Raw genomic sequence first — 25,950 nt, 5'->3', positions numbered from 1 at the left:
CCACTCCCATGATTAGAGCAAAGGAATGAGCAGAGTTGAGAGAGTATTTTATGTTATCAACAGGAACAGTTAAGAGTTTCATAGGAATTGTCTGAGATTTTGTTCTCTAGATTTTTGTCATTTGGTTTAATTAAGAGTTCCTTTCACAGGCTTCAGCAGTCTCTTAAAACCATGTGATTTTTGTAGCTCTGTGCAACATTGTTTTATGAGCTTTGATTCTTGAGGCAGTGCATAATGTGTGTTTGTTCATCACTGGATTTATGCCAGCAAGGCATGTTTTTAATTATATGAATAAAAAAAGGCTATGGGGGAAGCTGTCAGTTAATAATTATCTTAGGCATTAGTTTGAGATCTAGAATGTAGATAAACTTACCAACATTAGAATATTTTTATACTGGAATTCTGCTTCGGTGTTTGGCTAAACAATGATGGCCCGGAATAGTTTATCCAGATTTCAAGTATGTCACTATTATGCTAAAGCAGTTTTGTACACAGATTGACAAAGCTACCAATGCAGCATCTGCCAGAACTGCTGCTTAAATGTTGAATTTTAGAAAGAGCAACACTCTTGTGAAAGTTTGGATTCTGCAAATACATACTTCATAGGCTTGAGGTTTTTCAATCTGGTATTTCTTAACTGAGGGGTTTTTTTTTATATGCTTAATTTGCCTTTTAATTTGATGCATCTGATGTTCACAATGGGTGGGTAGGCCTCTGGTGAATACCCTGTCTTCATTAATCCAAGAATTGGATGGCTCTGTGTATGCTTAATGTTTCTACTAATTTTAAACTCAAGTTGAACATTTTTTTGTTTGAGATAGCTTTAACATTCTGTGCTGTCTTTGACCTGCAGCAAATTTGTGTATTTGAGCAATTTTTCAGGTTTGTCATAGCAGAAGAAAAAGCAGCACTAAAAATAGGTTCCCTAGGTCATAAAAATGATAGAACATTGTATTTCATTGTGATTGTGGGTGTGTGTGGGGTGTGTCAGATGCAGTGTGTGTCCTGTTTCTGGGGAGCTGAACCATACCAAGGCTTTCTGTTCCTCTGTGTTGTCAGCTAATGTGCAAGGCTTTTTTTGTTGGTAAAGAATAAATGAATAAATGTTAAGAAATTGAAAGATAGGCAGTGTAGTAGTCTGATGCATTGCCTGAAATATTGGATAATCAAACCTTGCAGCTAAATGGAGAGCTTTCTTTTCACTTTGGTTTTCTGGTATCATTAATGACTTAGGCTAGTTTTATTGTGATTAATGAGGTTGTGTAATTTTTATTTCAGTTTTGTACTGATGACATAGGAACTTAAGGCTGAGCTGTGTATGGACTTCAGTGATTCTTAAAATCTATTCTTTTTCAAAGTCTCTTTGTTTTGTTAAGAACTGTGTGGTCAACTTTCTTTACATGATTCATTTTGTATACTTCTTAGAGTAAGATAATGTCCTCAGTTTTCATTTCTTATTCAAGATGTTTCTGTAGCTCCACTCTTTCTTACTTGAAAGAACATTAGTTCTCAGATATTCTTTTTTTACTGTTTAAATACCAGTCACTGATGAAGTCTGTGAAGTTGTTACAATACAATTCTGTATCTCATTCTAATGCAGCTTTACTTCCTGTCTGTTCTTTGGTGGCAGCTGCTCGTAAACCAGAGTCTTCCACACGGGTTTATTTTGCTCTAATACTCTGTGAACTCCGCAGCTTTGGAGGAAAGCACATCAGACACGACTTAAATTGATTCAGAGCGCCTGCTGTGCCACATGTGATGTAGCCAGGATTTCTACTCATTAACCATTAACATTGTTCTAGCCATAACTAAAAGTTTTCAGTTTTCTTCCTAAAGATGCTGAGTTTCTACTTGCACAGTTTTTTGTCATAACTGGATTTTTATTTTGCTCCAAGTTGGTGTTAACTGTTTAGATGAATATTAAAAAAAGAGCAAATCTTTGTTGTGCTGCAGGTGTTACAGCAGAAACAGAAGTCTAACGAGAAGTAGTTTTTATTAAGATACGACACCTATTCAAATGGCAGCCAATAGAACCAGCTTTCCACTTTTCCTGAGCAGCCTTAAACAATTGTTATGCTCTGACTCATACCTTTTGGGGTTGTGATGACCCCAGAGATTCTTCTGTGAGGAGCAGCAGGTGGTCAGTGAAGGGACATCAGCTGGACTGTCAGTGTGCTCAGAGCCTTCAAGGTACTTTTGCCTGCTCCAGCCAAGGGAAGTGGTGTTGTCCTGATGAAACCCACATCACTGTTGTTGCTTTTGATCTTTCTCAGACTTTTCTGTGAGCTTTAAACAAGGAGGTCAGGGTGTGGTTATTCTCACAGCAGACAGATGGGTTTGGTGGTGTATCCAGTTTGTACCCAGCCTGGCCAAACAGCTTGATTTTTTTCTTTTCTCCATTGGAGTTGCTTGGTGGGAGTCCTGCAAAGGCTTGGTCGATAAGAAGAATCCACTTTTCTTGATGATCCACAGGGTCATCTATATGGTTTGGAAAAAAAACCACAGTTTTCTATAGATGCTTGTGATTCTAGAATTTATTACTGTGCTTGTGCTTAAGAGTCCTTTAGCTGGCAGAGACTTCTCAGTTTCTTTTTCTTTCTAGTTTTTTTTTTTTTTTCCCCAGCAGCATCTTTTGTTTCTGCTTCTAAACCCATTTTTGCTTTAGAGGAGAGTGAAACTTTTTTCTCTTCTTTTGTCTAGATACCTGAAAGCATTTTTCATTACAACCTGCAGTTGCATAGAGGAGAGCTGTTTAATCCAAACTCAATTTGAAGCCACAGTCATAGTGTACCTGTGCTTATTCACTTTACCTCCCAATGAGGAGATGCCTCAGTGTGCATAGTTTCATACACTACGAACAGTTATGAATTTGGATTTTGGGCAATCTTTAGAGGATGTAGACTGGACACGTTGTCCTGGCAGGCAGCCACTGGCTGGGTTTGGACAGTTGTTCCTGCAGAGTGATTTATCATCGGGTGCCCTCCGCCACTGGAGCGTGAGTCACCCCAGGCACCTCTCATGTGACGAGGATGCACAGCCTTTCCCCCAGAATCCTTTCACCCCTGGCCCTCCAGATACTTTTGTGACTGCCCACAGCCTCGTCCCTGCGTCTCGGTGCAGGCAGTGACGGTGCCATTTTGAAACAATGCTTGGGAGCAGTACTTGCAGCACGGCTGTGCAAGTACTTAAGGTCTGCTGTCAGCAAACCTGCTTCTGCTTAGCTTTTATTGTGTATTCTAAAAGCAGTTATTCAGTCATACTACCTTGAACTCTTTCCAGTGGCTTAAATGCACTCATTAGAGTTGTATAGACAAGATTTCAAGTATACCCATGTCATCATCCTAAAGTTTCCCAGAAGAGGAACAAAATTGGAGTTAGTGAGCTAAATTTTGCATTTGGGAAGCAGCTATATATAAGGACAGATGAGTGCTGTGTGGATGAAAGCAGTACTTGAGATCTCTGCAGCATAGATGCTGGAAGAAATCCAGACATTTGGATTGTTGAATTCTCTTGTTTGCATATCAGTAGCCACTTACTAACCAAAGTTGCTGATATTATACTTCTCTCCTCTTATAAATGAATAAGAAGAGAGTCATTGTTGAGAATGTCTGCTTCTTTCTGAAAATCACTTAATAATTCATATTAAAAATAAGAAAAATTCAATAAGATGATGAAACATTTGCTTCAATAAACTGTTGTTTTTCTGAAAGTTACTGAAATGGTTCTTCAAGCTTTATTGTCCAAAGCACAAGTAACAAAATGAGCTCATTAGCTTGCATAATTGCAAGTTTGATGTTACTCTGTTAAAGAAAATTTCCAGTCATTGCTAAGGATGTTCTCTGCAGAAGCTGATAGTTTTCTACAGAATAATTATGACACTATGAAATTTTATTGAATGATGAAAGCTGAATAATTGTTATAGTATACAAAAGACAAAAATCTGCTCATTGTTTTAAGCCTTGATGCAGCACTACTTGTTGAGCAAATGTTTGAACAGTTTTTCCAGACTTGAATCCTGCTTAAGGGGAAGGGTGAGGCTGTTGGAGTGCTCAAGAAGGTAATGAAAGCCAAAGGGGTAGAAGAAGCAGCTTTTCTTGCCCTACTCTTGCTTGGGTCAGTTCCTGGATGTTTTTATTAGTTGCTTGCCCATATTGTCAAAATTGAGTAATTTCTTTTTTTGTAGAGTTGAGTATATTTGCAAAATTATATGTTTTGAATTTTCAGTCCAAAAGTAGAGGATTAGTGTGCTGTTTATTTGCATCCAGGTTGTGTGGTGTGCAAGTGATGTGTTTTAGATAAACCTCTTTTTCTAATCCTCTGTTGCAGTTGCTAATTGTAACTGCTTTTTAAACTGCTATGTGAATTTATGAAAGCCTGAAAAGAACAAATTTCACAACCAGTTTTGAAATTTGTCTGGAAAATATTCTGTCAGCCTGGCAGAAAAATGTGTCTGTTAGTTACTGGGTTTGTGAGCAGAAGCACGCTTGTGTACTTGGAGCAGCAAAACCAGCAGCAATCTCCTGGCAATATTTTGCTGCAAAAGCATTATTTTTTTTAATTGTTGCAAGAAAAATTGGGTCTTTTTTATATGCATGCCCTCTCCATGAAAAAGGGAGCATAGGTTTAAAATCCAGCCATCCTTCTCATGTAGAATCTAGTATAAAGGTAGGCTGATAAAAGACCCTGTAAAGTTTCACAGGGGAAAACCCCGGCATGTATTTGCCTTTCAGATTTTTCTTGTTATGCTCCTTGCATTTTTGTTGATTTTCAGTTCTAGCTCTGTGGTTGCTTTTGTCTTTTGAACGCAAATGGATAGAGCCTGAGCATGAGATTCATTTCTCTTTGGGAGGAATTAGTCCCTTCTCTAGTGACAATGTGAAAACTAGAAGCTGTCTACTTTGTGCTTTGTATTGGGGGTTTTTTTGGTGGTTTTGGTCAAGTCTGGTTCATGTTTTCGATGATCTGGTTCATGCTTAGTTGAAAAATTGCAGTATTTTGGAATGATAAACTGTACTTGGAGACTTGGTTATTAGATGATGAGCATAATTACTGTGCAGTAGCCGTTTAGTATTTTTGTATGTAGGCTTCTAAGCATAAGTACTGACCAGTGATCTTAATCCAGAAATAAAATGCTCCACAGATTTTAATCACATTTGTTCTGACATCCTTACTGCTTCGTATCTGTTCTTAGTTATAGACTTGGCTTTTATTTAAGTGAAATAGCAACCTGCATAATTTAATGAAACATCGATCTGCTTTCGAAAAGGAGTCATGATTACATAGTTGAGCTAACTATGCAGAAAAAACCTAACAAATGCAACCAACCAAAAAACCATAAAAATACCAGGTTTTCTATGAGGGGACTTATAAATTCTCACTCTCCAGTAAGGTTAGGAAAATTCTTCAGCTATTCCTTTTTTTGATGTTTTAGAAACCCAACCCCCCCATCACTAATATTTCAGTAGTACACAAAGCATGTTGAGAGAGGTTTTGTCACAGCTCTTTTATTACTTACCAAGATATTTTTAAAATGAGTCTGTACATGGATAATTCTGCTACTTAGAATTGTTAAAATGGATTATGTTGCATGTCGGTGTTTACTGATGTTTGTAGTAGAACCTGGTGACTTACATTACTTTAAAATTGAACAGGTTAAAATATCTGACCATCAGGCTTTGCTATGAAGTTGAAAATTGTAGTATTTTTCCGAGGTGTTTTTCTAGCTGTGAATTGGAGTGCATTCTTCCCTTAGCTGCAAATGAATTGTCTCTGTGTGATCACAAGGAAGCAGAGCTGGAGGAGCAGGTCCCAGGCAGAGAAATGGTGGTGCTGGGCCTGAGGAGGGGTCCCTGGGCAGCGCTGTCCCACGAGTCCCACCTTGGCAGCCCTGCAGGAAACAGCAAGGGCCTGTTGGTGCTGGTGTGGTACAGCTGTGCCATAGGTACCACCCCTGAGGAACTTGAAGCTGTATTCATCTTGAAAGCCACAATTGGGTCATCTATGCACAAGTGTTTAGGAAAGGCTCTTGTTCGGTCAGAAAGTATCAATTCCTGTACATTTTTGCAGAAGAGTGTAAGGTTTGAATTTTAACAAAACTTCGTTCTCATATAATGGTAGAAATTCCAACATGTAGCTTTTAAAATAGAAGACATTTTCTTTTTGTGTTTAAAGAAAGAATAATGTTTTGAGGGATAAGACAGAAGGATTGATCCAAATGAAAAGCACTAAAAAGTTTTATTTCACTCATAGTCACTTTTTAAATTAGATTCTTTTCAGCTGTTTCTACTTATGTTTCATTCCAGTTTAAATTGTGTTACAAGGTTAGTGTATGGGAATGAAACTTAAGAAGTCAGATAAATGCTGTAAACTCTGTTCATGACTTGGTTGCTTATCATTAGTTTCTTTTGAACTAATGATCAATATCTGAAAGAGTATGTGAAGCCTTGCATGAAGTTACCAGCTTTTGCTGTGACTTCAGTTGTTGTTACACTAATGAAGTTTCTATTCTGTTTCATTCCCCAAATACTTGAGGATTTTAGTGTATAAGCTCTGTTGAAAAGTTTTAGAATTTTTTTTTTTTCTTTTTGTTTGCATTTCATAGATTGCTTCCTCTCTCATGCTCTGCCCCCTCTTTGAAACCCAGGCTGTCTGTGATATGAAAGTGAGTCTTTGTGTTTTGGGGGGAATACAGGAATGGAACTGATGCAACTTTACATTTCAGAGCAGTCGTGGCACATCTCTGTGACAAGATTTTGCAGCATCTGATTTATGAAACTGTGTATATAATCATATGCTGTTGCTGTTAAAGGAAACAGTTGAATACATAATTTCTCATTGGAACATTTTGTACAGGTTGTTTCCTTTCACTTGCTAGTGTATACAGATAATGTTGAGAAGCTGAAATAGCGAGGCTAGTCTTTCCCGATTTAACAGTGTGGAGTAAGGTTCGAAGCTGCTTCTTTCTTAGTGGTCAGTGTTTCACATGAAATCACCCGGGAGACTGCTTTTTAAGTATTTAAAAATGGGGTATGATTCAGGGGAAGGTGGGATCAGAAGTGGGATGGATGGATGGACGGACGTGGCTCGCTATGAATGGGCATGTGTGTGCGTGATGAGGCAGAGGGTGAGTCAGAACTGAGCCTCTTCTGAAAGAATGCATTTTGCTCCAGTGTGCTGGGAAAATGAAAACGGGAGGGAGGGGACTGCACCACTTCACTGGGGACTGGTGTTTCCTGGGGGGTGAAGTGATCTCCTCGGTGGTGCTGGCTGTTGTGAGCCTGCTGATTCATTAGTGGGTGGGTGGTGAGAGCTGTGTGTGAGCACTGGGGGAGGAAATGGCTCAGTTGCTGTAGGGAGAAGGAGCATTTTCTGTAACTGCAGGATGTGTGGATGGAGCACACAGATAGCATACCTCCAGCAGATCAGTTGAATACCCTGCTGTTGGGAGATAAGGGTTTACTAGATGACTAAAATAGGATGTGAAACTGAGGTTTTTTGTCTTGTGCTAGAATACAGTAGCTTTTTAAAAAGTAATTAAGAATTGTCCTCTAGTTTGGGTTTTAAAGTATGAATGAATGGTGTTAAAGGAGCCATGTCCCTACCTGTTCTTAACAACAGAGATAACTCCCAGTTAATTGGAGTTGGAGGAGAGGGTTGCTCATTTAAATGCAGATGAAAAGAAATAACAGATTAGTCAAAAGAATACAAAAGGGAAGGTGAGATATACTATTCAACAACTATATGTTGAAGGTGTGGCAGGAGGTCTTTGAGAACAAGCCAGCAGGGAGGCCAAGGAAGCACAAACACTGCTCAACAGCTTAGAGCCCAACTAAGCCTATTCATGCAGCACCTTCTCAAGTTTGTGTGTTTATGGTGCTGTTTGTCCTCTGTCCAGATAATCTGCCAGCAGTTAGGAATGTGTGTTCTTGCTGCTTGTTCAGTCAGCAAGCAGAATATTTGTTCTAATACTAAAAGCCTGTTTCAAACATAAAAGTAGCATGTCTGTGTTTTTCATTTAAAAAATTCTAGTGCTACTTTGGTCTGTAATAGGAGTTTGAAATAGATTTCATCTGAGATGAAATTAGTTCTGTAATAGCCACCTGAACAAAAATTCAACTGCTTTAAACTAAAAATTGCATATTATAGTTTACCTAGGTCTCCTAGTCTAACAAAGCTTTGGCTCTGCCAGTGTGTGGGAAATAAGGGTGCAAAATGAGAGAGAACTTAGTCTCACCTTCAACATGCATACAGAGGTTCTTAAGTTAGTTACACAACTGTCCACTGTCAGTGGCAGAAAAGCCATGCTTCCTTTGGTTTATAGGATAGACTGTGTATAGGATAAGAGGCTGCTGCATAATTTAGTTTTTCATTTTGTATGTCCCTATGCTGGTGTTTCTTTATGTAGCATTAAATTTGTCCACTGAATATGAATTTGGTAATTGCCTGACTTCCAACCTCTCGTCCTTCCTTCTGTTCTGTAGTGCTTTCACCTGTGTCTTGACTTTTACATCACCAGCTGCCAGGCATTATTATGAAAAGTACCCAGAGGTGCGTGGAGGATTTATAAAATGATTTAAATGCAGGTAATCTGGGGTTAGCAATAAAACCTTGAAAGAGTTGTTCTAACAAAGACATGCTTTTATCTACTTCTATGCTATTAGCGAGCGGGGGAAATTTTGGTTCTTTTTAGAAATAATGCAGCTTTTGCCCTTGGTCTCCTAGCATGACTGTCTTGATGCAATTTTTAGAGAAGACAATTCAGAAATTTTTTGGAAGACCACTTTGCTGGATTTTGAGGTGCCATAATAGATAATGTGTTCACAGACAGAGCAGTAATTTATTAATAATTCTGTTAAGTTCAGAAGTTGAAAGGGAACCAGCATGGCTTTATCTGAAAAGAAGGAAATATGTGGTTAAACGTTTTTGGCTATAATCTTAGGTGGTTTCCATTTTCCTGAAAGAGGAGAGGGGGGAAAAGGAGTTTAAATTCCTTTCTCTAAAATAAATTAAAAAGTAACATTATGCATTATTGTGTTTTAATGAGAGAAAAGTTTCTGCATAAGCTCGTGGGGTTTCAAGATGAACGATTACTACATTTGAATGATTATGTGGTAATTTCAAAAATCGGAGTATCTGGAGAAGGAATTCATGCTTTCAGAAGTGAAAAATGTTTGTTTATCAGAGTTTTGAAGACCTCCTGGATCCAGTGGTGTCAGGCTTCCAGGGCTCTGATTCAGGAGCAAGGGCAGACTACTTTATCTGGAAAGGTCAGGCTTCATGCCAGAGGTTCCCAAGCTGCTGTGTCAGCAGCTCAGCTGTTGGCCAGCATGCTCAGGGCAGATTGTAGGAATCAAGAATCACATCAGCTCTGTCAACTTGTTTCCCTTTGACTTCTGAAGACCTTCACAGAATTTGCAGTGCTGCTCGGGCACGAGGCATTAGAAGGATTGAGCCCTCAGCAGCTGTGTGAGCTGGCTGCTGTTTGCACCGAGGCAGGAAGTTTGTGTGTAAGGCACTGGCAGCTGCAGTGACCAAGGCAGTTGAACGGCCACTGAAATGGCAGCATAATTTTACTTATGAAAGAAACAAACAAAAAAGTATTCCTGGACAGCTTGGAAAGCTGAGTTTTGTAATCTGTGGGAAGGCCTATGTAACTTTTGATGTCCCAGGCTGCTGTTGTGGATCACAAGGATAGGGGAGGTTGAGTGAGAGGTAAATCCTAAATGAAGATCAGCACAGTTTGTTTGCTCAGCTTGTTTGCTCCTGCAAAACATAACCAGCATTAGAGTATGGGTTTTTTTGTCTTTACAGACCCAAGGTTAGTTTATACTGCCTTCCCCTTTTGAATTATTCTTCATTTGCCTTAGAAGAGAATGATAGTTTTAACTGTGACTTTTAAGAGTGGCTGTTTTAACTGTCTTGCCCTTCTCAACTCATTAAATACATCTATTAAATGGATGCTGCATCTTCCGTTTGTTTCTTACGGGATGAATGGGTGAAGACTGTGCTGATAGGGCTGCAGTGTATTTTGTATGTTTGAAATGTTTAATCTTGAAGTGAGAGCTGTGGGAAGTGGTTTCCTGGTAGTCCACATCTTACTCATGCTGGTTCTGACACCTCTGCTCGCAGACGCTGTTGGCCAGTAGATGTGTCTGGTGTGCTGTCCCACGCCAGGCTGGGGTGTGATGACTCTCAGATGGGCTGAGTGCAGGCACAGAAAAACAGCCTGTGCTCTTAGCAGAGACCCTGCAGTACAAGTGCTGGTGGGAAGAAGATAAGCTCAAACAAATAACATTTATTGCCTCATTATTGAGCTGCTGCATGTTGTACTAATTAAAAGGTCTAAAGCTGTGTCACTTCATACCAAAGTGTTATAAGTTGTAAAAATCAGGCTTGGAGATCAAATGTTTGTTTTCTTTGGCAAATAACATTACTTGTTTGTCAGTTTGATTCATGTTATTTGTTCCCTTTTCTCCACTCATGGGTTGCCTTTCATGTTGTTCAGTGCTTAATTCTGCCAGCACAGCCTGTGCATGAGGGGGGCTTCCCTTCCTCTGTGCCTCATGCTTCTCAAGCCCTTTCTTTATTTGCTTGAGTGACCTTAGCTGGTAAGTGTGGAACTGAGCAAGTAGGCACAGTGGGAGTGCTTTGAAATGCGTTATAGTGCTAAACATCAATTACGCTTTGATGAGGATTTGCCAGAGGATTAATTTAGAACTGTTAGAGGAAGTGCTGTCTGAAAGTTCCCCTACCTAGCTGAGCCCGAGCTGCTCCTGAAGGCTGAGAAAACTCAAATGGATTTGGAATGTCTAAGCAGTCTTTCAATCTGAAGTGGGTGCAGGCGTGTGTGCAGGTTTCCCTCTCTGGTGATTCAACACAGGCAAACTCCTGCTCCATGAGAGGTTTTGACTTGCCAAGTAGGCTGGAATAACTACTGAGTGTTGATTTTTAATTTTTTTTTTCCTTTTCTGTGTAACTCAGTTAATTTTGCTGTGACCCTTTATTTTGCTTAAGACTTATGTCATTAAGTATAACATGTCAAACGCAGTTAGTGTTGTATTTGATTCTAAGTTGCCTTGTGACATCAGTGTATTGTGTACTGTTATCTAGATGCAGGGCCTTAGGATCATGCATTATTGCGTGCTGCAGCACAAGGCACGGTGCATATTGGTGCTGTACTCGGGTTTTCATCAGCTGGTGTTGCTTGTTTTGGAAAGCCTAGCACACGTGCTAGAATTGACACAGGAAGACTTCTTTATTTTTAGCACAATGTGTATATCGTGTATTTTACTGAGCTCTGAGTAGTTTTTAAATTTGAGGAGGACTGAAACCAGTACTTGGTCTTTGTTGAAATCACTCATTTATTGGGATAAAATAGTGTTTTTTGGGAGTAGGAAGAAATGTGCTTGTTTAACTATTTAGATGTGGTGTCAGATCCTCCCTGACTGGCAGCATGCCACTTCCTTTGTGACACAGAGGTAAGCTGACAAGAAAAACTCTTTAGTTTTAACAGCAGCAGTAAGAATTCTAACTAAATCCTGGTGCACGCCAGTTTGTAAAATGAGAACACAGCTTAAATTTATTCCATCCAGTACAGTAGGCAAAAGTTAAAGCACTCACTTGATTAAAATGAGTTCTTGGAGAGGAAGCAGTAGAAGCTGTTAAATGGAGTCTCATGTTACCAGCTGGTTTGGATGTTCTTCTAAGAATACATATAGGAGCTTCCTGGATTGGTATTTTCATTGTGCAGACACATGTGTAAGAGCTTGCAAATTCATAGCATATGTTTTGCTTTTATTCCAGGTGTACTTGAAGGCACCTATGATTCTCAATGGTGTCTGTGTAATCTGGAAAGGCTGGATAGATCTACAGAGACTGGATGGTATGGGCTGCCTGGAATTTGATGAAGAGCGAGCGCAGGTAAGACAATCTGCCCTTGGCTACTTTCGTATTTGTTTATTCTTCTGGAGGAAAACACAGTTTTTGCCTTCACTTTGCGTACAAACTCCAAAAAAAAACTTGCAGTATGGAAGTTCAGAAATATGTGGTTGTAGCAAAACACTAGTTTAGCTACATTAGGTCAAAATGTTAGGGGCAGGAATAATTTGTAATTTACAACTTTGAGTGATTTTGCGCTGTTACCATGCTGCAGAGTAATAAAGTATTTTAAAATTTTGATTCTTCCAAAATACCAAGAGCAATCCTGTTGTGCTTTGCCTCTCCCTAACTTAAGAAACTAATTTGCACATTAATGAGGTGATGTTAATGTGACAATGTTTGGGATTGAATCAAAATGCTTTGTGTCTAGAAAGAGAGAATAGTCCTGCCACCCTTTGTGAATCCATAAGAAAAGCCGCAGACCAAAGCTTTAATTTGAAATCCACTCTTTGCTCTGCATTCGCTTCTTGCAAAGCTGTGTCAGTGACTTGAGCGAGCTCAGTTCCAGCTGCAGCAGGGTCAGTGCTGTGGATTAGGAGGCCTTCAGGCTGTAATGCCTTACACAGCTAGGAGAAGTGTACAGCCCTGAAATCCCAAGGTTCTTAATCTATTGTTAGTGAGTTTGATACATAACGTTAAGTAGCAGGACTTCTGAACTGAGAGCAGGCTGATGGGAACATGGACTCAGGAGGAGACAATGTCTCCCTTTCCAAAACTGGAGAGTGCCTGAAGAAAGTGGGCACCCTTCCAGAAAGGAGAGGGGTCGTGTGACTTGTGGGTTTAATTTTCCTCTTCCTAATTTCCCAAGAAATGTTTTTGCAAGTGCTTGGATTACTTTAGTTTCCCAATGTGTATATGCTGTCTTAACAACACTTAACAATTCCCTTTTGTTGTCTTCAGAAAGTGTTTTGTGCACTGTGGTTGTGATTTACTCTTTGTGTGTGTGAGGGGATGGGTGCATGCTCTCAGGTGTCAGCGCTCTCTTGAGTAGTGAGTACAGGGTGCTGAGCTGGAGCTGTTGCACTGTGTGCATCTACAGAGGTGTTTACACTCCGTTGCAGGTGTGTAACTTGTCTTTAGTTTGTGATTTTTCACAACTCTGAGGTCATCAGTGGTCATTCTATTCGCTACAATAGTAGTACCTAAGGGTGCCCCATGTCATAAAAAATCTATACAGACACAGGAGTGTCTGCACCCTTACGTGTGTTAGTATTGTAAACATTTGGACCATCTTTTATATTCTTCAGTTTCCTTTTTCCTGTATCTGTCACTCTGCTTCCCTGTTTAAAACTGTTGTAATATTGCCAGTGGTGGTTGACTGAACTGCTGACTTTGATCCCAAAGTAAAACGGATGTCAGAGGGGGCTTAAGTGCCTCATGCAGTATTGCCTGTGTACCCACTGTCCTTTGTAAGAGGTCCAGCTGCTCTTCACACCCCCCTCATTTTTCGGAAGGTTGTCTTAAGCAAATGTAGTGCTCTTGCATTTTCCTCTCTCTTACCACTTCATACTAATGCTGGGATCAAATAAAATTTTTCTTTGCTGTCATTCTTTGGAAAACATACTGCCCTTTACCAGGTCAACAAATACTTTAGGAAGAGAATCCACATGTGTTAACATTGAAGTATTTTAATTGTACCTGTCAAGCTACTATTTTTTTCCATTTAATCCACAGCCTATCCATGTCTTGCTGATAAGTGATCTTAACTTTTTGTTACTGAAAGCCCTGGTTCCACTGCTTGGTCAGACTTTGATGGACCAACATACACAAAGTTGTACATACATACTTGAATATCTTTCCTCTTTGAGGCTGAAATTCCCCTGGATTTGATATTTGAGTGTCTTTAAGAGACTGTTTCTGTCTTCAGTACTTTTCACCTTTTCTGTAGTAGAGCACTTTGCTATCTCACCAAGTCTTTTCCTACTGTGCTGCTGTGAGGATTTGTGTATAAGTGTGGGTGTGTGTAAGCTTCTCTTTTTTAAATTTTAATTTTTTTCTGGACTGAGAGGTTTAATTTTGTTCTGTTGTCATATTGATTGCTTGTTCTGTTGCTCATGTTTTGCTTATTCTTGTTTTTCTTTGTAAATTTATACCAGGAACATTTTTATAGAATGAAACTAAGATGTATAAATTATTTGGTCTCATACAGCTGAATTTACTAGGTAGAATTGAGTGACATGTTTAAAAAAAATTCTTAAATTTCTGTTGTATAAGGTTGAGTTGTTGGTTGATTTGTTATAATGTATCACCAAGAGCAGAGCAGAATTTTATGTTTTACTAAGAAAAAGTTCTGGTGCTCTTATCCCCTTTCTCAGATATGAGCAAACCAGTGTTTCAGCTGTCAACACATCTTCATTCTGGATGTCGACATACTGATTTTTTTCCCATGAATTTCTAATTTAGTTTCTTTTGGTTATGACCATTTCTTTAAAATGTTTCGTCCAAGGCTGTATGTCAGCCTTTTATTTCATGACCGCTCTAAATGATGGTAAAATGCAAAAACCTTTGATTAAAAAAAAGAATCTTCTATTTAAGTCTGATTTTAAAAAGATGGCAATAAAGACATACATGTATTTTGTAAACTAGAACTAAGGCAGCTTTTCTGGAGTCATCCAGGAGACAAGCTTATGTTTTCTCTCTAACCTTCTGCATTATTAAGAACAAACTTCCTTTCCACTCTCTGACCCTGGTTTCTATGCCTTGTATGAACATTAAAATGGCTGTAAAGGGCAAAATTCTAATCTTAAAAAAAAATATGGTGTTAAAGTATTATCTTGTTGGCAGCTTTAAACACTGCACACGCATCCCCAGAAAGCGACGGCGCGAGGCAGAGGCTGGGATTGGCAGCTGTTTGTGTTTCCCTGCCTTGGGCCACGAGGGAGCCCCTTCCCATCATTTCACAGAGCAGCTCCAGGGCCTGAGATTGTGCCCACGGCAAAAAAGGCAATTTAACATGTTCTCAGGCTGGGGATGCTTTATCTTAAATTGAAAAATTTATGCACTCAGTCCCCAGGTATATTAAAACTTAGTTATGCTCTCTACATGTTTATGTCCTCTAACAGTCAAGGTCAGCTTTTTTTTAAAATTAGCAACTTTAAAATAACATTTGCATGTATGCAGGTATTGTAAGCAGAATTAGTAGCAATTACAGTTGAAGAGCTGGAAGGAGGGAGAATCAATACAGTTTATCCCTTCCTGGTTTGTGGAGCCTCTTCAGATGGGACTCTTCAATTCTGAAATTTTTTTAATTCTGATGGGGAGCAGTAAATGTGTTAAAAGGTCTCTCTAAGAAAAATAACTTCTAAACTGATTAATAATGGCTCCACATGTTACTAGCACTTTATTTAAAACATGTTCTAATAGAAAATATAGTTTGAAGGATTTTTTTTTTTGAGTGTTAGTTTATTAAATCTCTTCCAGTGCCTAAGTTATTGTTGAAAACCTGCAGGTTTCTCCTCCATTGTGTGGGAATGTGTGCAAATTGCTGGAGGAATAATTTCTGCTTTGCACTTTCCTAAATTCCATCTAAATTTAAATAATATAAATGATACACAAGTATTAAGAATGTTCATACTGATGCAGCTGCAGAAGCTTTTGATAAAATGAAGGATTTCTTTGGATTGTAACTTCCATAATACTTACTTTTAAATGCAAGAGAATTAAATTACCACTGTCTGTATAGTGATGCTAGTGGACTCTGTCTAGTTATACCTGTGAATACAGTCTTCAAAATGGCTTTTATAAGAAGAATAAAATCTGTTGCCTTTTACATAGAACTTCTGAGAATTCCTAGCCTTAAAAAAAACCCCAGCAGCATTTAAACTACTTTGGAGCAGCAGCTCTCCTTTGAAAATATATTTTAGGAGTATCTGCATTCCAGCTTTTGTTATCTCTTATTGCTGTAGTAAAGGTGAGTAATAGTTCATTAACCTGTATTGACATTTGCTGGAACTCGCCTGTATTCTAGCAGGTTCTGCAGGACATACTTGACTTTGCTGCCAAGGGATTGTTAATATCCAAAAGAAATGTGGTTTGGTGGAAATGAGAGTCACCTTTTGTGTCACTCTGTGTCATCTGCTTTGGTAGCAGGAGGATGCATTGGCACAACAAGCCTTTGAGGAGGCTCGACGAAGAACTCGTGAATTCGAGGATAGAGACCGGTCTCATCGGGAGGAAATGGAGGTGAGGGTTTCACAGCTGCTGTCAGTAACTGGTTAGTACTTTCCCAAAACTTTAGATTGTTTCATTTATTTGTCTGTTTGTACAATGTCGTGTATTTTGTTTGTTCAGTGCTGTTATATAAAAATTGCAAAATGCATTGTTTTTTACTCTTGTAAAATGGATTTCAAGTTTTTAAAGTTTTGATAAGAATTCTCTGATCATGTACTTTTTTTCCTTTCTGTAGATGATCTTTTCTGTAAGTACTTAAGCTGTAAATACATTTATTCACAGTGCCATTTCTCTCTGAAATGATACTTTGATAGCTGAGAGAGGGACCTTTTGCCTCGTGCATTTCTCATGAACACAGAAAAGGCTTTGGGAGCTGCGGGGGCACAATTTTGGAGCTTTTTTTTCTATGTTGTGGGAAAAATTACTAGCCAATTTAATCAGATGCCACAGTCTGCTTTCTTGTACAGGCTAGTTTTACTGTCTTCTCACCTTTTTCTTACTGGTGGGAAGTCTCACTCCTTTTTTTCACTGGTTTAGTTTCCCTGTCTTGTTCTTTGCTTCTTCAGGGCCCCACAGTCTTGAATCTTGTTCATTCTTGATGAAAGCAAAAATTACTGGGATTGAGAAAAGAAGAGCCAGGAAAGGGAATGGAAACCAGCTGCTCTGAGATGTCAGAAAGGCAAGAGCTGTAAGAGGACAAGTAATAATACATAAGGAGAGTTGGCAAGTTAAGGCAGGCTGCAGGTCAGGAGAGAACAGGGAGAACACAGAAAGCCTTTGAATTTCTTTCCCTTAACTAATGTTGTTTCTTACTTCCTGCTTCATCAGTACAGCCTGACTTAACTGTAATCAAATATGATCAATCGGTTGGTTCTATGGTTTTTAGAAAATTTGATTATTGTTATTGCTAAGCTACTTTTCTTTTGACATCCTTTCTGGTAATTGGGATGATCAGACATACTTTCTTCCCTTAACTACAACTGGAAGGCACTGAGCATAAGAATGAGAGGGAACAGATAGGCACAGAGGATAATATCTCTCTCTTTGAAGTGGCTGGAGTGTGTCTCCTTGCAAACACTGCTGCAGCCAGGTCAGATGTCGGCTGTAACAAAGGTAAAATCCTTGCCTTGGGGGCCTTGCTACCACTGGATTCTTGGAACAGCAGCTGGATTGCCTGAATAATTCTGTCACAGCGTGGCTAGAACCTGCTTTTAAGTTCACTTCAGAAGGAAGGTAGAATTAGCTTTAAGCTGTTCATGAGGACCTGTGCCAGCCTGCTTTAGTTTTAACAATGCAGTAGGAACTTTAGGTCCAATCTTACGTCTTTGACCTTAATGTGCTTAAAACTTTTTTGATATGTTCTCCTTGCACTGTGCTCTTCATCCCCACGCCTCTTATTACAAAGAAACCATGCTGAAGGTTAAAAAAGAATGAGGCTCTGTGAAATAACTTCTGGAGTTCTGAGAGACTTAATTTTCCTCCAAGTGTAGAAAACACTTACTTGCAGCTAGGCTGTGCAAAATCACTACCTCAATTAACAGTGAGATTGAGGTAATATTGAGCATCTGGGGCTTCATGACAGACATCAAAACTCATGACACCAAGACACAAAAGGCAACATGCTTGGCTGTCTGCAGGAGCTGGGTTCAATAACTTCTGGAAACACTCTTGCTTTTAATAAGGCAGAAGGCAGTTGCTATGAAATGATGTCCTTATTAGCTGTTAGTAACCATTTTCTCTTGAAACAGCAATAGTTGTTGTCCCAGCTCTAAAGCACTGGTGTAGATCACCTACAGAAAGGAAGAAAAGAAAAAATTACTGATTTGAAATATATTTAAGCAGAATGAAAAGTTATATATTAAGGGTTGTTTCAAATTTGTGATGTCAAATACAAATCTTTAATAATTGCAATGCATTGTTTTGCATACTGTCCTATTTATTTTACTGTGTGTGTTTAATATGTCTAACCAAGAGATTTTTTTTTCCTCCAGTACTCATAGGTCTATAATTGGTTTTTACAATTCAGTTTTCATTCCTGTGTTTGGGATAGGATGTCCTGAACATATATCTGGAATGTTTACAGACAAGGTTTTGTACTCTGGATCTTAGGACTGCATAAAAATTAGGGTCTTTTGGGATGAGGTGGGAGAGAGCAGAAATAGACTTACAATGCATTCCTAAAGAGGAATCACATTTCCAAATCATTCATTGTTAGCCTTACCTTCAGTCTAATGCAGCATTTGGGCAGAATCAAATGAGCTTTAATCAGTAAGCACCTGGTGTTCGTGATCCTGGTACTGAATTCTCAACAGAAAGTGATGCATAAAAGTGCATTCCCGTGTTTGTTGTATTTGTGGCCTGTATTGAATTTTCTGATGCTGACATGCTCAGTCAGCTTGGAAATAGTTTGTCAGTGGCACCCTTCTGATGATTGCATTGCTGACAGCTGCAGAAACTTTAATCCAGACTCCCTTGTGTTCTGTTTCTGTAATTTCTATGGGGCCAGCAGTATCTTTGCTTTCACTACAAAGATGGTACTTGGAGGCTTTTATATGGAAAAGGCCAGTTCTAAGTGTGCTGAGTGAATTTTTATGTATGTTATGCTACACACAAATGAAGATACTTTCCTCATGATCGGTCTAATATGATTTCTATATATCTTTCATCCTTACTAAAGTTTTAGATTTTACTTTTCTGCCATGCTTGGCATAGGCAGTAAAACTCAGAATTGGCAGATGTGGAACAGGATCTCATCAGTGTTAATGATGGTTTTAAGAATTGCAACACTGTAGAAAATCAGGATATTTCTGACAGTAGAATTACAGTCAAAATGCCTTTAATAGAGACCAGATTCTGCTTCAGTGGGGGAGGGAAGGGGAATCCTGCAATATTCCACTCACTCCTACCGAAAACAGAGGCGCCAGCTCTTAGGAAATATTTATCCATCTGAAGCCTGGCAGCATATGAAAATGATCAGATTCAATTCTTTATTTATACAGCTTTCTGGTTAAAAAAGATTCCCTATTCTAAGTCTTTCTGTAGACTTAAAATAAAGTCTGTAGACTAAAAACTCCCCACATAGAAGTGATCAGTGGTAACTCATTGAAAACAATGTTAAAGTGGCTTGTATGTGGCAGTTGGATTATGGAATGGGTGACACTTTGCAAAGAAAAAAAATTGCAAGTGCAGTAACAATTTAGAAATCATCACTTTGCTAATTTCCATTTCTAAGTAACTTGGAAAAAAACCCCAACCAATTAAAAAAATTCTCCCCCTAAAAAAAAGGCAAAAAAACCCTTCAGGGTGTTGTGAGGATTGTTTGCTGTCTTTTCAGCATATAGAATCCCTTCCATTCTAGTTTAGAAAATCAGATCTTTATTTTAATTAACATATTCTTTGCATCTGAGGGCATCTGAGGTGGGTTGTGCATGAATTATCAAAGGTGATAGTTTTTGTGCAATTACAGCAGTCTGATGTAAATAGGGTGGGAGTGGATTTAGGAATTTTCATTGAAGTTTTTAAGCACCTCTGAGTACAACTGCATTCTGTTACATTTCTAACATAGTTTGTTTTGAATACAAGATGCTTTTGAGTTTTTATATCAACTTGTATAGCTCGATGACATCAGATACTGCAAATCCAGCCCCACTGTCCAGGATTCTTTGGTTTCAAAGATGCTTTTGAAGTCAGTGAGTGTTCTTAGTGCCTTCAAAATTAATAAGGTATCCCAATGGCTTTTACTTTTACAAAAATGTTGGAATGCTGAGACAGTGAATGTTTAATAATACACATTATGAAAGACCTTATCTCCATTAAAAGATTATTGTCTAAAAAAAAAAAATGAAGCGTATGAACTTGAAGTATTTGTACGTTCCCCTTTGCCAAACCAGAAGAGCAAGGAGACTGAAGGGATGTTGGTGAGGCAGGTGTTTAATTTTCACTATCTTTATCTCCTTGTGTCGTGGTTGAGAGAGTTAGTACGAGTGTCTCTGGTGTGGTTTCACTATGAATGACCAGAGTTCAGAGTCAGGATAGGAAATGTTCTGCAGAAATTACTGTGAAGCTGCTGTCTAGACGTGAATTTCCAGGAAAAACTTCTGCTTGTTTTTCAGTCTTCTGTCATAGTGGCATGATGCAAAAATGTGTTACACTGTCCAGAATGGCTTGGAGAGATTTAAACAGCCCCTAGTTGGTGAAATTAGAATCTATTGGAAGTCATAGCCCGTGGTCAGTGCGGAAAAGCTGCAAGCAGGTGCCTCCTGCCAGCTCTTTGCTGGAGCAGATGGCACAAAACAGGGTTTTCAAGGGGGGTGGGTAAAGAGAAGGGTCCTCTGGTGTGTTGCTCTGTGCAGGTGGGGGTATTTAGTGAAGGTTTGTTTTGTATTGACAAACTGTAATTTCAGGCTTGCAGTGATCTGTGTGAGGAGCTTGTCCGGCTGTGTTCCCCAGAGCTTGGCTGAGGATGTCTCCATGGCTTTCCTTGGGGATGGGTTGGGTCTGTTCTCAGTCTTCCAATGTAATTTCTTCAACCAGTGTTTTTGAAATGTTGTATTTTTCTACTTTGTGTTCATTTCCTATGTTATGCCATGCTCTTTATTTTAGCAACACTGTGAGTAAAGAGACAGGGTGGTTTGCTCTCCTAAAACATTCTATTCTAGCAATCTGTCTGTTTGTGGTCTTGTGCTAAATATAAAATACATTAATGGCTAAGCAGAGACGTTTTGGGAAACTGCATGAAATTCCCATTTTAAAAACCTTCATTTTGCTGAAAAAAACCCCTGTTTTGGAGCTTCTGTTTCTTCCAGAGGTAATCCCTGTCGATACAAGGCACCAAAAACCTCTACCAACCCCATGCCTTAGTGTCCTGCCCTACGTTTTTACATATTATTGTTGTTTGTTGGGAATTACCAGTTTAAATGAGCAAGATAGATTTCATTTAATTGTGCTGAAACTGGGAACATTTAAAAAACAAACAGGATTTTGTTACATTAGCGTAAACAGTTTACAGTTGAAAGAAAATAAAGTTGTAGGACTGACTTTCATGTTCTTCCCAAGGTTTTAGACAGTGAAATTATTCTCCTTTTCTTAATTTTTTTCTAAGATGAAACTCCTAGTGTAAATAAATGCTCTAACTAATTATATTTTTCTCAAATATAACTGGCTTCAGAAGAAGGTATAGTATTACAATAAGTATGTGGGGATTTTTTTTGTTTTTAATTTTGGCTCGGGGATTTTTAAAAAAAATTTTCTCATCAGACTCAGATTTTAACAGGTTTTTTTCCTTATTAATCTGGAATTAATTTAATTAGTGTTTATTGTATGTACTCTCCAAACTGATGATGATAGAAAAATTGTATCTAACCTTTAACACAGCTTTTTGATTATGAAAGAATCCCAAACTGTTAATTATTCATATGCAGTGGGTAGTGTAGACTTGATATATGCTTGTATACAACCATAAATAATTTCTTTAGATGCCGGATGGATACAACATAACTGAGAAAGAGGCATTGGAGTGGGAGTGTTGCATCCAAAGGTTCTGCAGTGCCAGCCCAGTACAAGTAGGCCAGTTAAGTTATGACTGGTTTGCTTCACAAGAACTTTAATAGCTGGTGGTTGTGCAAAAGTGCTACGGAATGCATAGATCAGAAAAACAATTTGTGCTGTACAGAATCAATGCTGACTGTAGGACGGAGGAGATCGATCTTGCAAATCAGGGAATACTGTAATATAAGCGTCTTCTTCAGTCAATGAAGGTTAGAAAGGGGCTGAGCAACAGAGGAATACTGTCTGGAGGCAATCAATATTAATTATAAATTTATAACCTTTAGACCAGCTTTCAAACAATACTTTCTAAAAGGGAGCACTTCAAGCTTTTTTTGTCCCTTGGAAAGGAAGTTTTAATATGAAAGTAAAAATTTCAGTCTCTACTCAAAGCTCTTCAGAGCCACCTCCTATTCCTGCTGTGCTTTTTCCTTCCTTGGCTTGCAGTGACCTTGGTCCAGTTACCATTTGGGGCAGCAGAATCATTGCCTCCAGAATAACTTTTAAACAAAGTTGCAACCATTGCAAAGATTTCAGGTGAGGGGGTGCATTGGGGGTCAAGGGAGCAGGTGTGCTGCTTGGCCTGGTCATGCTCTGGAGCTCTCTCACAGCCTGTGGGAGAGCAGGCTCTGCAGGTAACACAGTTCATGTGTGTTTTTAGTCTGTTTCTGGGAAGTAGATAGGAGTTTCAAATTAAGTCTTGATGGACGCAAGCGCTAAATTACTCTTATTGTGCCTTTGTCAGGAAAATTTTTTATTTTAATTTCCAGTGAGCTTGAAAGATAATTGGAATGGAAGTAGGAATAAAAAAGAGCATTGGGTATAGAATTCATGGCGTTAATAGTTCTACAGTTACTTCAGTCTAACATCCAGATCCCTTGCCAAGTTTGAGAGACTGTTTTCCATTATTTGCATAATTTAAGTAGTGCTTGACATTATAATTAAGAAAGATCAAGGCTACTTCTTCCCAGGTTCAGTGAAAAGGAGAGCTGATAGCAAAATGGATGTTATGGGCAGCAAACAAAGCAACTGCAGAGACTGGATCCAGGCCATGCAGTCTATTGCTGATAGCTATGCCTGCTAGGAATGTGGTAAAGATCATATCCCCTCTGTCTGCCAGTGGCTCATGGATGCAGTATGTAGTGGTGCTGCTGTGGCTAAAGTTCTGAGAAGTGAAGATTGAGAGTCTCTGTGCAAGGCCCCCAGAGACCAGAAAGCACATGGGCTGCTTCATCAAGCTGTGACCAAAGAAGTTCTATTATATATAAGTTGACATTCTCACTATGCTGTAGGGCCCCAGTTTTGCTGACTCCAGTTCTGAGGCTGAGTTTCTCCTGCCCTTCTATTGAGTAAGGGTTACTGGAGGCAGGGCCAGTCTTTTTTTTTCAGTTCATTGCTTTTCTTGCTGTGGGTCTGCCTTAGATACCAGGACTAATGTGAAGGTGTGCTTGATTATAACTGGTCATTTTTCTGAGTGTTGCTCTCTTTATTTCAGGGGTTTTTGTTTTGGTGGTTTTTTTTTTTCATTTGGGTGTTGTTTATCCTGTATTTATATACTTTTTAGAAAAGTATCTGCAAAGTATTCTCAGGTTTGGTTGGTTGGGATTTTTTTTATCCCTTTTCAGGAGGTTGGCAGTCCTAAGAGAATCCAAATGTTCACTGTTTAGTTTTTCATAGCATAGCTTAATTTTTCACTTATTTAGTAAATTATAGATGGCAGATGCCAAGGCACATAATGCATCTGCTCTGTCTGTTTCAACAGGACAGAGCTGCCAGAATCCAATTAAAGAATTGCAGTAGAGTTGCCCATGAAGAGACTTTATTTTGGCTATTTTTGTGACAGCCCTTCTTGAAATTAGCTCCCTTTTCCTTCTCTCATCTTCACCAGTGTCCCAAGTTGTATATGCAGTGGATATGGTTATATTTGTCATTTCACTGTGTGGTATTCAGAGATCCCAATTTTCCCTGCTGCTTTTTTTAAGTGATTCATACAAAGGGAGGGCCATCTTCATGGCAGCCCTGTCCATCCTTACTAAATTTGCTTCCAACTTTCTCAGTTCTGCTTTCTCAGAGCTATCAAGTAAACCACACAGTGGGACTGCAGTATCTTTTCCCGATGAGCTCATGTGGTAAGAGGAGTTGGTTTCCTTAGGTATGCTTGAGGCCTCAGAACATGCACAGGAAGGGGGTAGTTAGAGATGCTTTCTCAAAGTCAGTTTAAAGACTTTTGTTGGCACAATAAAAAGCACAATAGGCTGCAGCATGGGGCAGGATTGAGTGGCTGGAAGAGGAGGATGAGTTCTGACTGCCAGAGGAACTCCTTATGTGCCACCTTCCTTTTTGCCCATTTGTTTTTCCTTTGTGCCCCAGTAACAGATGTAAAGCCACCAATGTGGTTCTTGTTCAGAAAGCATAAAATTATAAAAGTTAATGATCCAATGACTCCAAGCTATCTGGCTTATTGAGAAGAAAAACAATATAATGCAGATATTACTGCATTGTACTCCTGATAGAACTTTCAGTCCATTCCCCTTAGCCCATATTTAGGCTTGGGAAAAGCTCAGACATCAGAGGTTAAAGAGAGCATAGGTGTAAGGTACTACAGGGTATACTTTTTGTGTTTATTTACTCTCAAGTTAAAATGCTTTCATTAGTTACTCTTCTGATTTTTGCCAGTGTGTCATTACCCCCATGGTGCCAGCTTCATGAGTTCAGCATGAGTAAGTCTAGAGTAGCATGTGATAGGGGGCTTTGAAATGTTTTTTTGCCAAATACGTTCCTGCAATTCTTTCAGTTGGTCATCACACTCTCTCCAGGGTTAGAGGCTTTCAGTGGCTTGTGGCCAGTTACAATTCCTTCTGTGCTGCAGAAGATTTGCATGGCTTCATGTGCTGAAAGCTGAGTGCGAAGTATTTTTTGGTGTTGAAACTCCTGATGTGTCTGGCATGTTAAATCTTCCGTTCCTGCATATTTGGAAGAAAACTGGCAATGTTGGTTAAAATACATTCATTTTTAGGATAATTGCAACTCTGGTGGGATCTGTGTACTAATTACAAGTTTCTCACAAGCAAATATTTGTTGTCCTTTCACTAAATAACAGATGAAGAACATGTGAAGTAGTGTTCCTTCAAACTTAAAATCAACCTTTGACAGAAAAAATGAAATACAGAGAAAAGATGAATAACTGCTGTTTTCTCATGGCTCATTAAGCATGACTCATAGCAGTGTATTCCATTTCCCAATGGCAAAGATAGATGCATCTTTCTTAATTGAAGCAAGTCTCCTTAATCCTTGAGAAGCTGAGCCCATTATTCACTGAGAGTAATACTGGTGCTTTTGCGCAGCAGCAAAAGGTATGCATTTCAAAAATTACAGCAAAAATTGCAATTTAGAGGATTGATTAGCTGTGCTGGGGAGTAGAGGACCCCCAGTGGTGAGAAGTCTGGAAATTGCTGGTTTACATCTGTAAAAGGGAAGTTTTAGCTTCCTGTAATAGACTAAGGAGAACTAGCAGATAATACCCTACTGATGGTCACACTCTTCCTTACAAGGGAGTGTTAAGGCTCTCACGGTATTTCTTATGGAAGTTGTATTTTGACAATTGTCAATGGACAAAAATAGCACTCAGTGCTTCTTGCTCCACAATGTGCTTCCTGTTTTCGTACAAAGTGATTTTTCTAGTCTTTATCAAGCATCTTCTACTTTTTGTATTTTCTTTCAGCATGTGAAGCACAGCTGTAGTTGTTGTATACTGTGCATGTTGTGCCTTGGAAGAATGGTTATGACTGCTAGAATGAGCCTGCTTCACACTTTTGTCTTTTTGCACAGTAGTAGTACAAGGAAAAGAGGGTGCCTGAGTCAGAGCTGTCATTCCAACATGTTGCAGTTGCTTGTGTAAATCCCCACTTACTGAATTGCAAAATTACACCTTTATCCACATACACTGTTGTAAGATATTGTAATGACTGCTTTTGGTACATTTGAGGGTCATTTGTCATGCCTTTTGCATATCACTTGAAAGGGCAAATCTGGTAGCTGTTCACTAGTGGCTTCAGCAAATTCTGCAAGTAGCAATGAGGTCACGAATCATGCAAATTCTTTCATATGCTTTGAAAGAAAAGGCCACTTTAAGCAAAGCATAAATGTAACCATATGCTCATATCTTGGAGCCTTCACTGAAATTTGACAATAAAATTGCTGCGCATATGATTTGTGTTCTGAAGAAGAAACACTGTTGTTTTTAGAGCAGTAGTATAGCAGCAATTAACTTTCTGGTCTTTTCTAGTTAAATGTAAAAAT

The 25,950-nt window shown here is 39.0% G+C and overlaps 1 protein-coding gene across 2 annotated transcripts in view; it reads left to right on the top strand.

Moving 5' to 3' along the window:
* CBFB (core-binding factor subunit beta) overlaps positions 1-25,950 on the top strand; it is a 37,531-nt gene that overhangs the window by 6,826 nt on the left and 4,755 nt on the right. Inside the window, exons 4-5 of one of the 2 annotated variants that reach the window (XM_086847347.1) lie at positions 11,803-11,919; positions 16,024-16,119. In XM_086847347.1, coding sequence (XP_086703473.1) covers positions 11,803-11,919; positions 16,024-16,119 — 213 coding nt within the window. Of the gene's footprint in view, positions 1-11,802; positions 11,920-16,023; positions 16,151-25,950 lie in introns of both variants that reach the window. The other variant, XM_086847348.1, reaches the window with a different exon arrangement.

Source organism: Cyanistes caeruleus, chromosome 12, assembly GCF_971803275.1.
Source record: "Cyanistes caeruleus chromosome 12, bCyaCae1.hap1.1, whole genome shotgun sequence".
Lineage (NCBI taxonomy): Eukaryota > Metazoa > Chordata > Aves > Passeriformes > Paridae > Cyanistes > Cyanistes caeruleus.
Note: the sequence above shows the minus strand (reverse complement) of the source record. Positions and strands in the feature narration are given on the sequence as shown.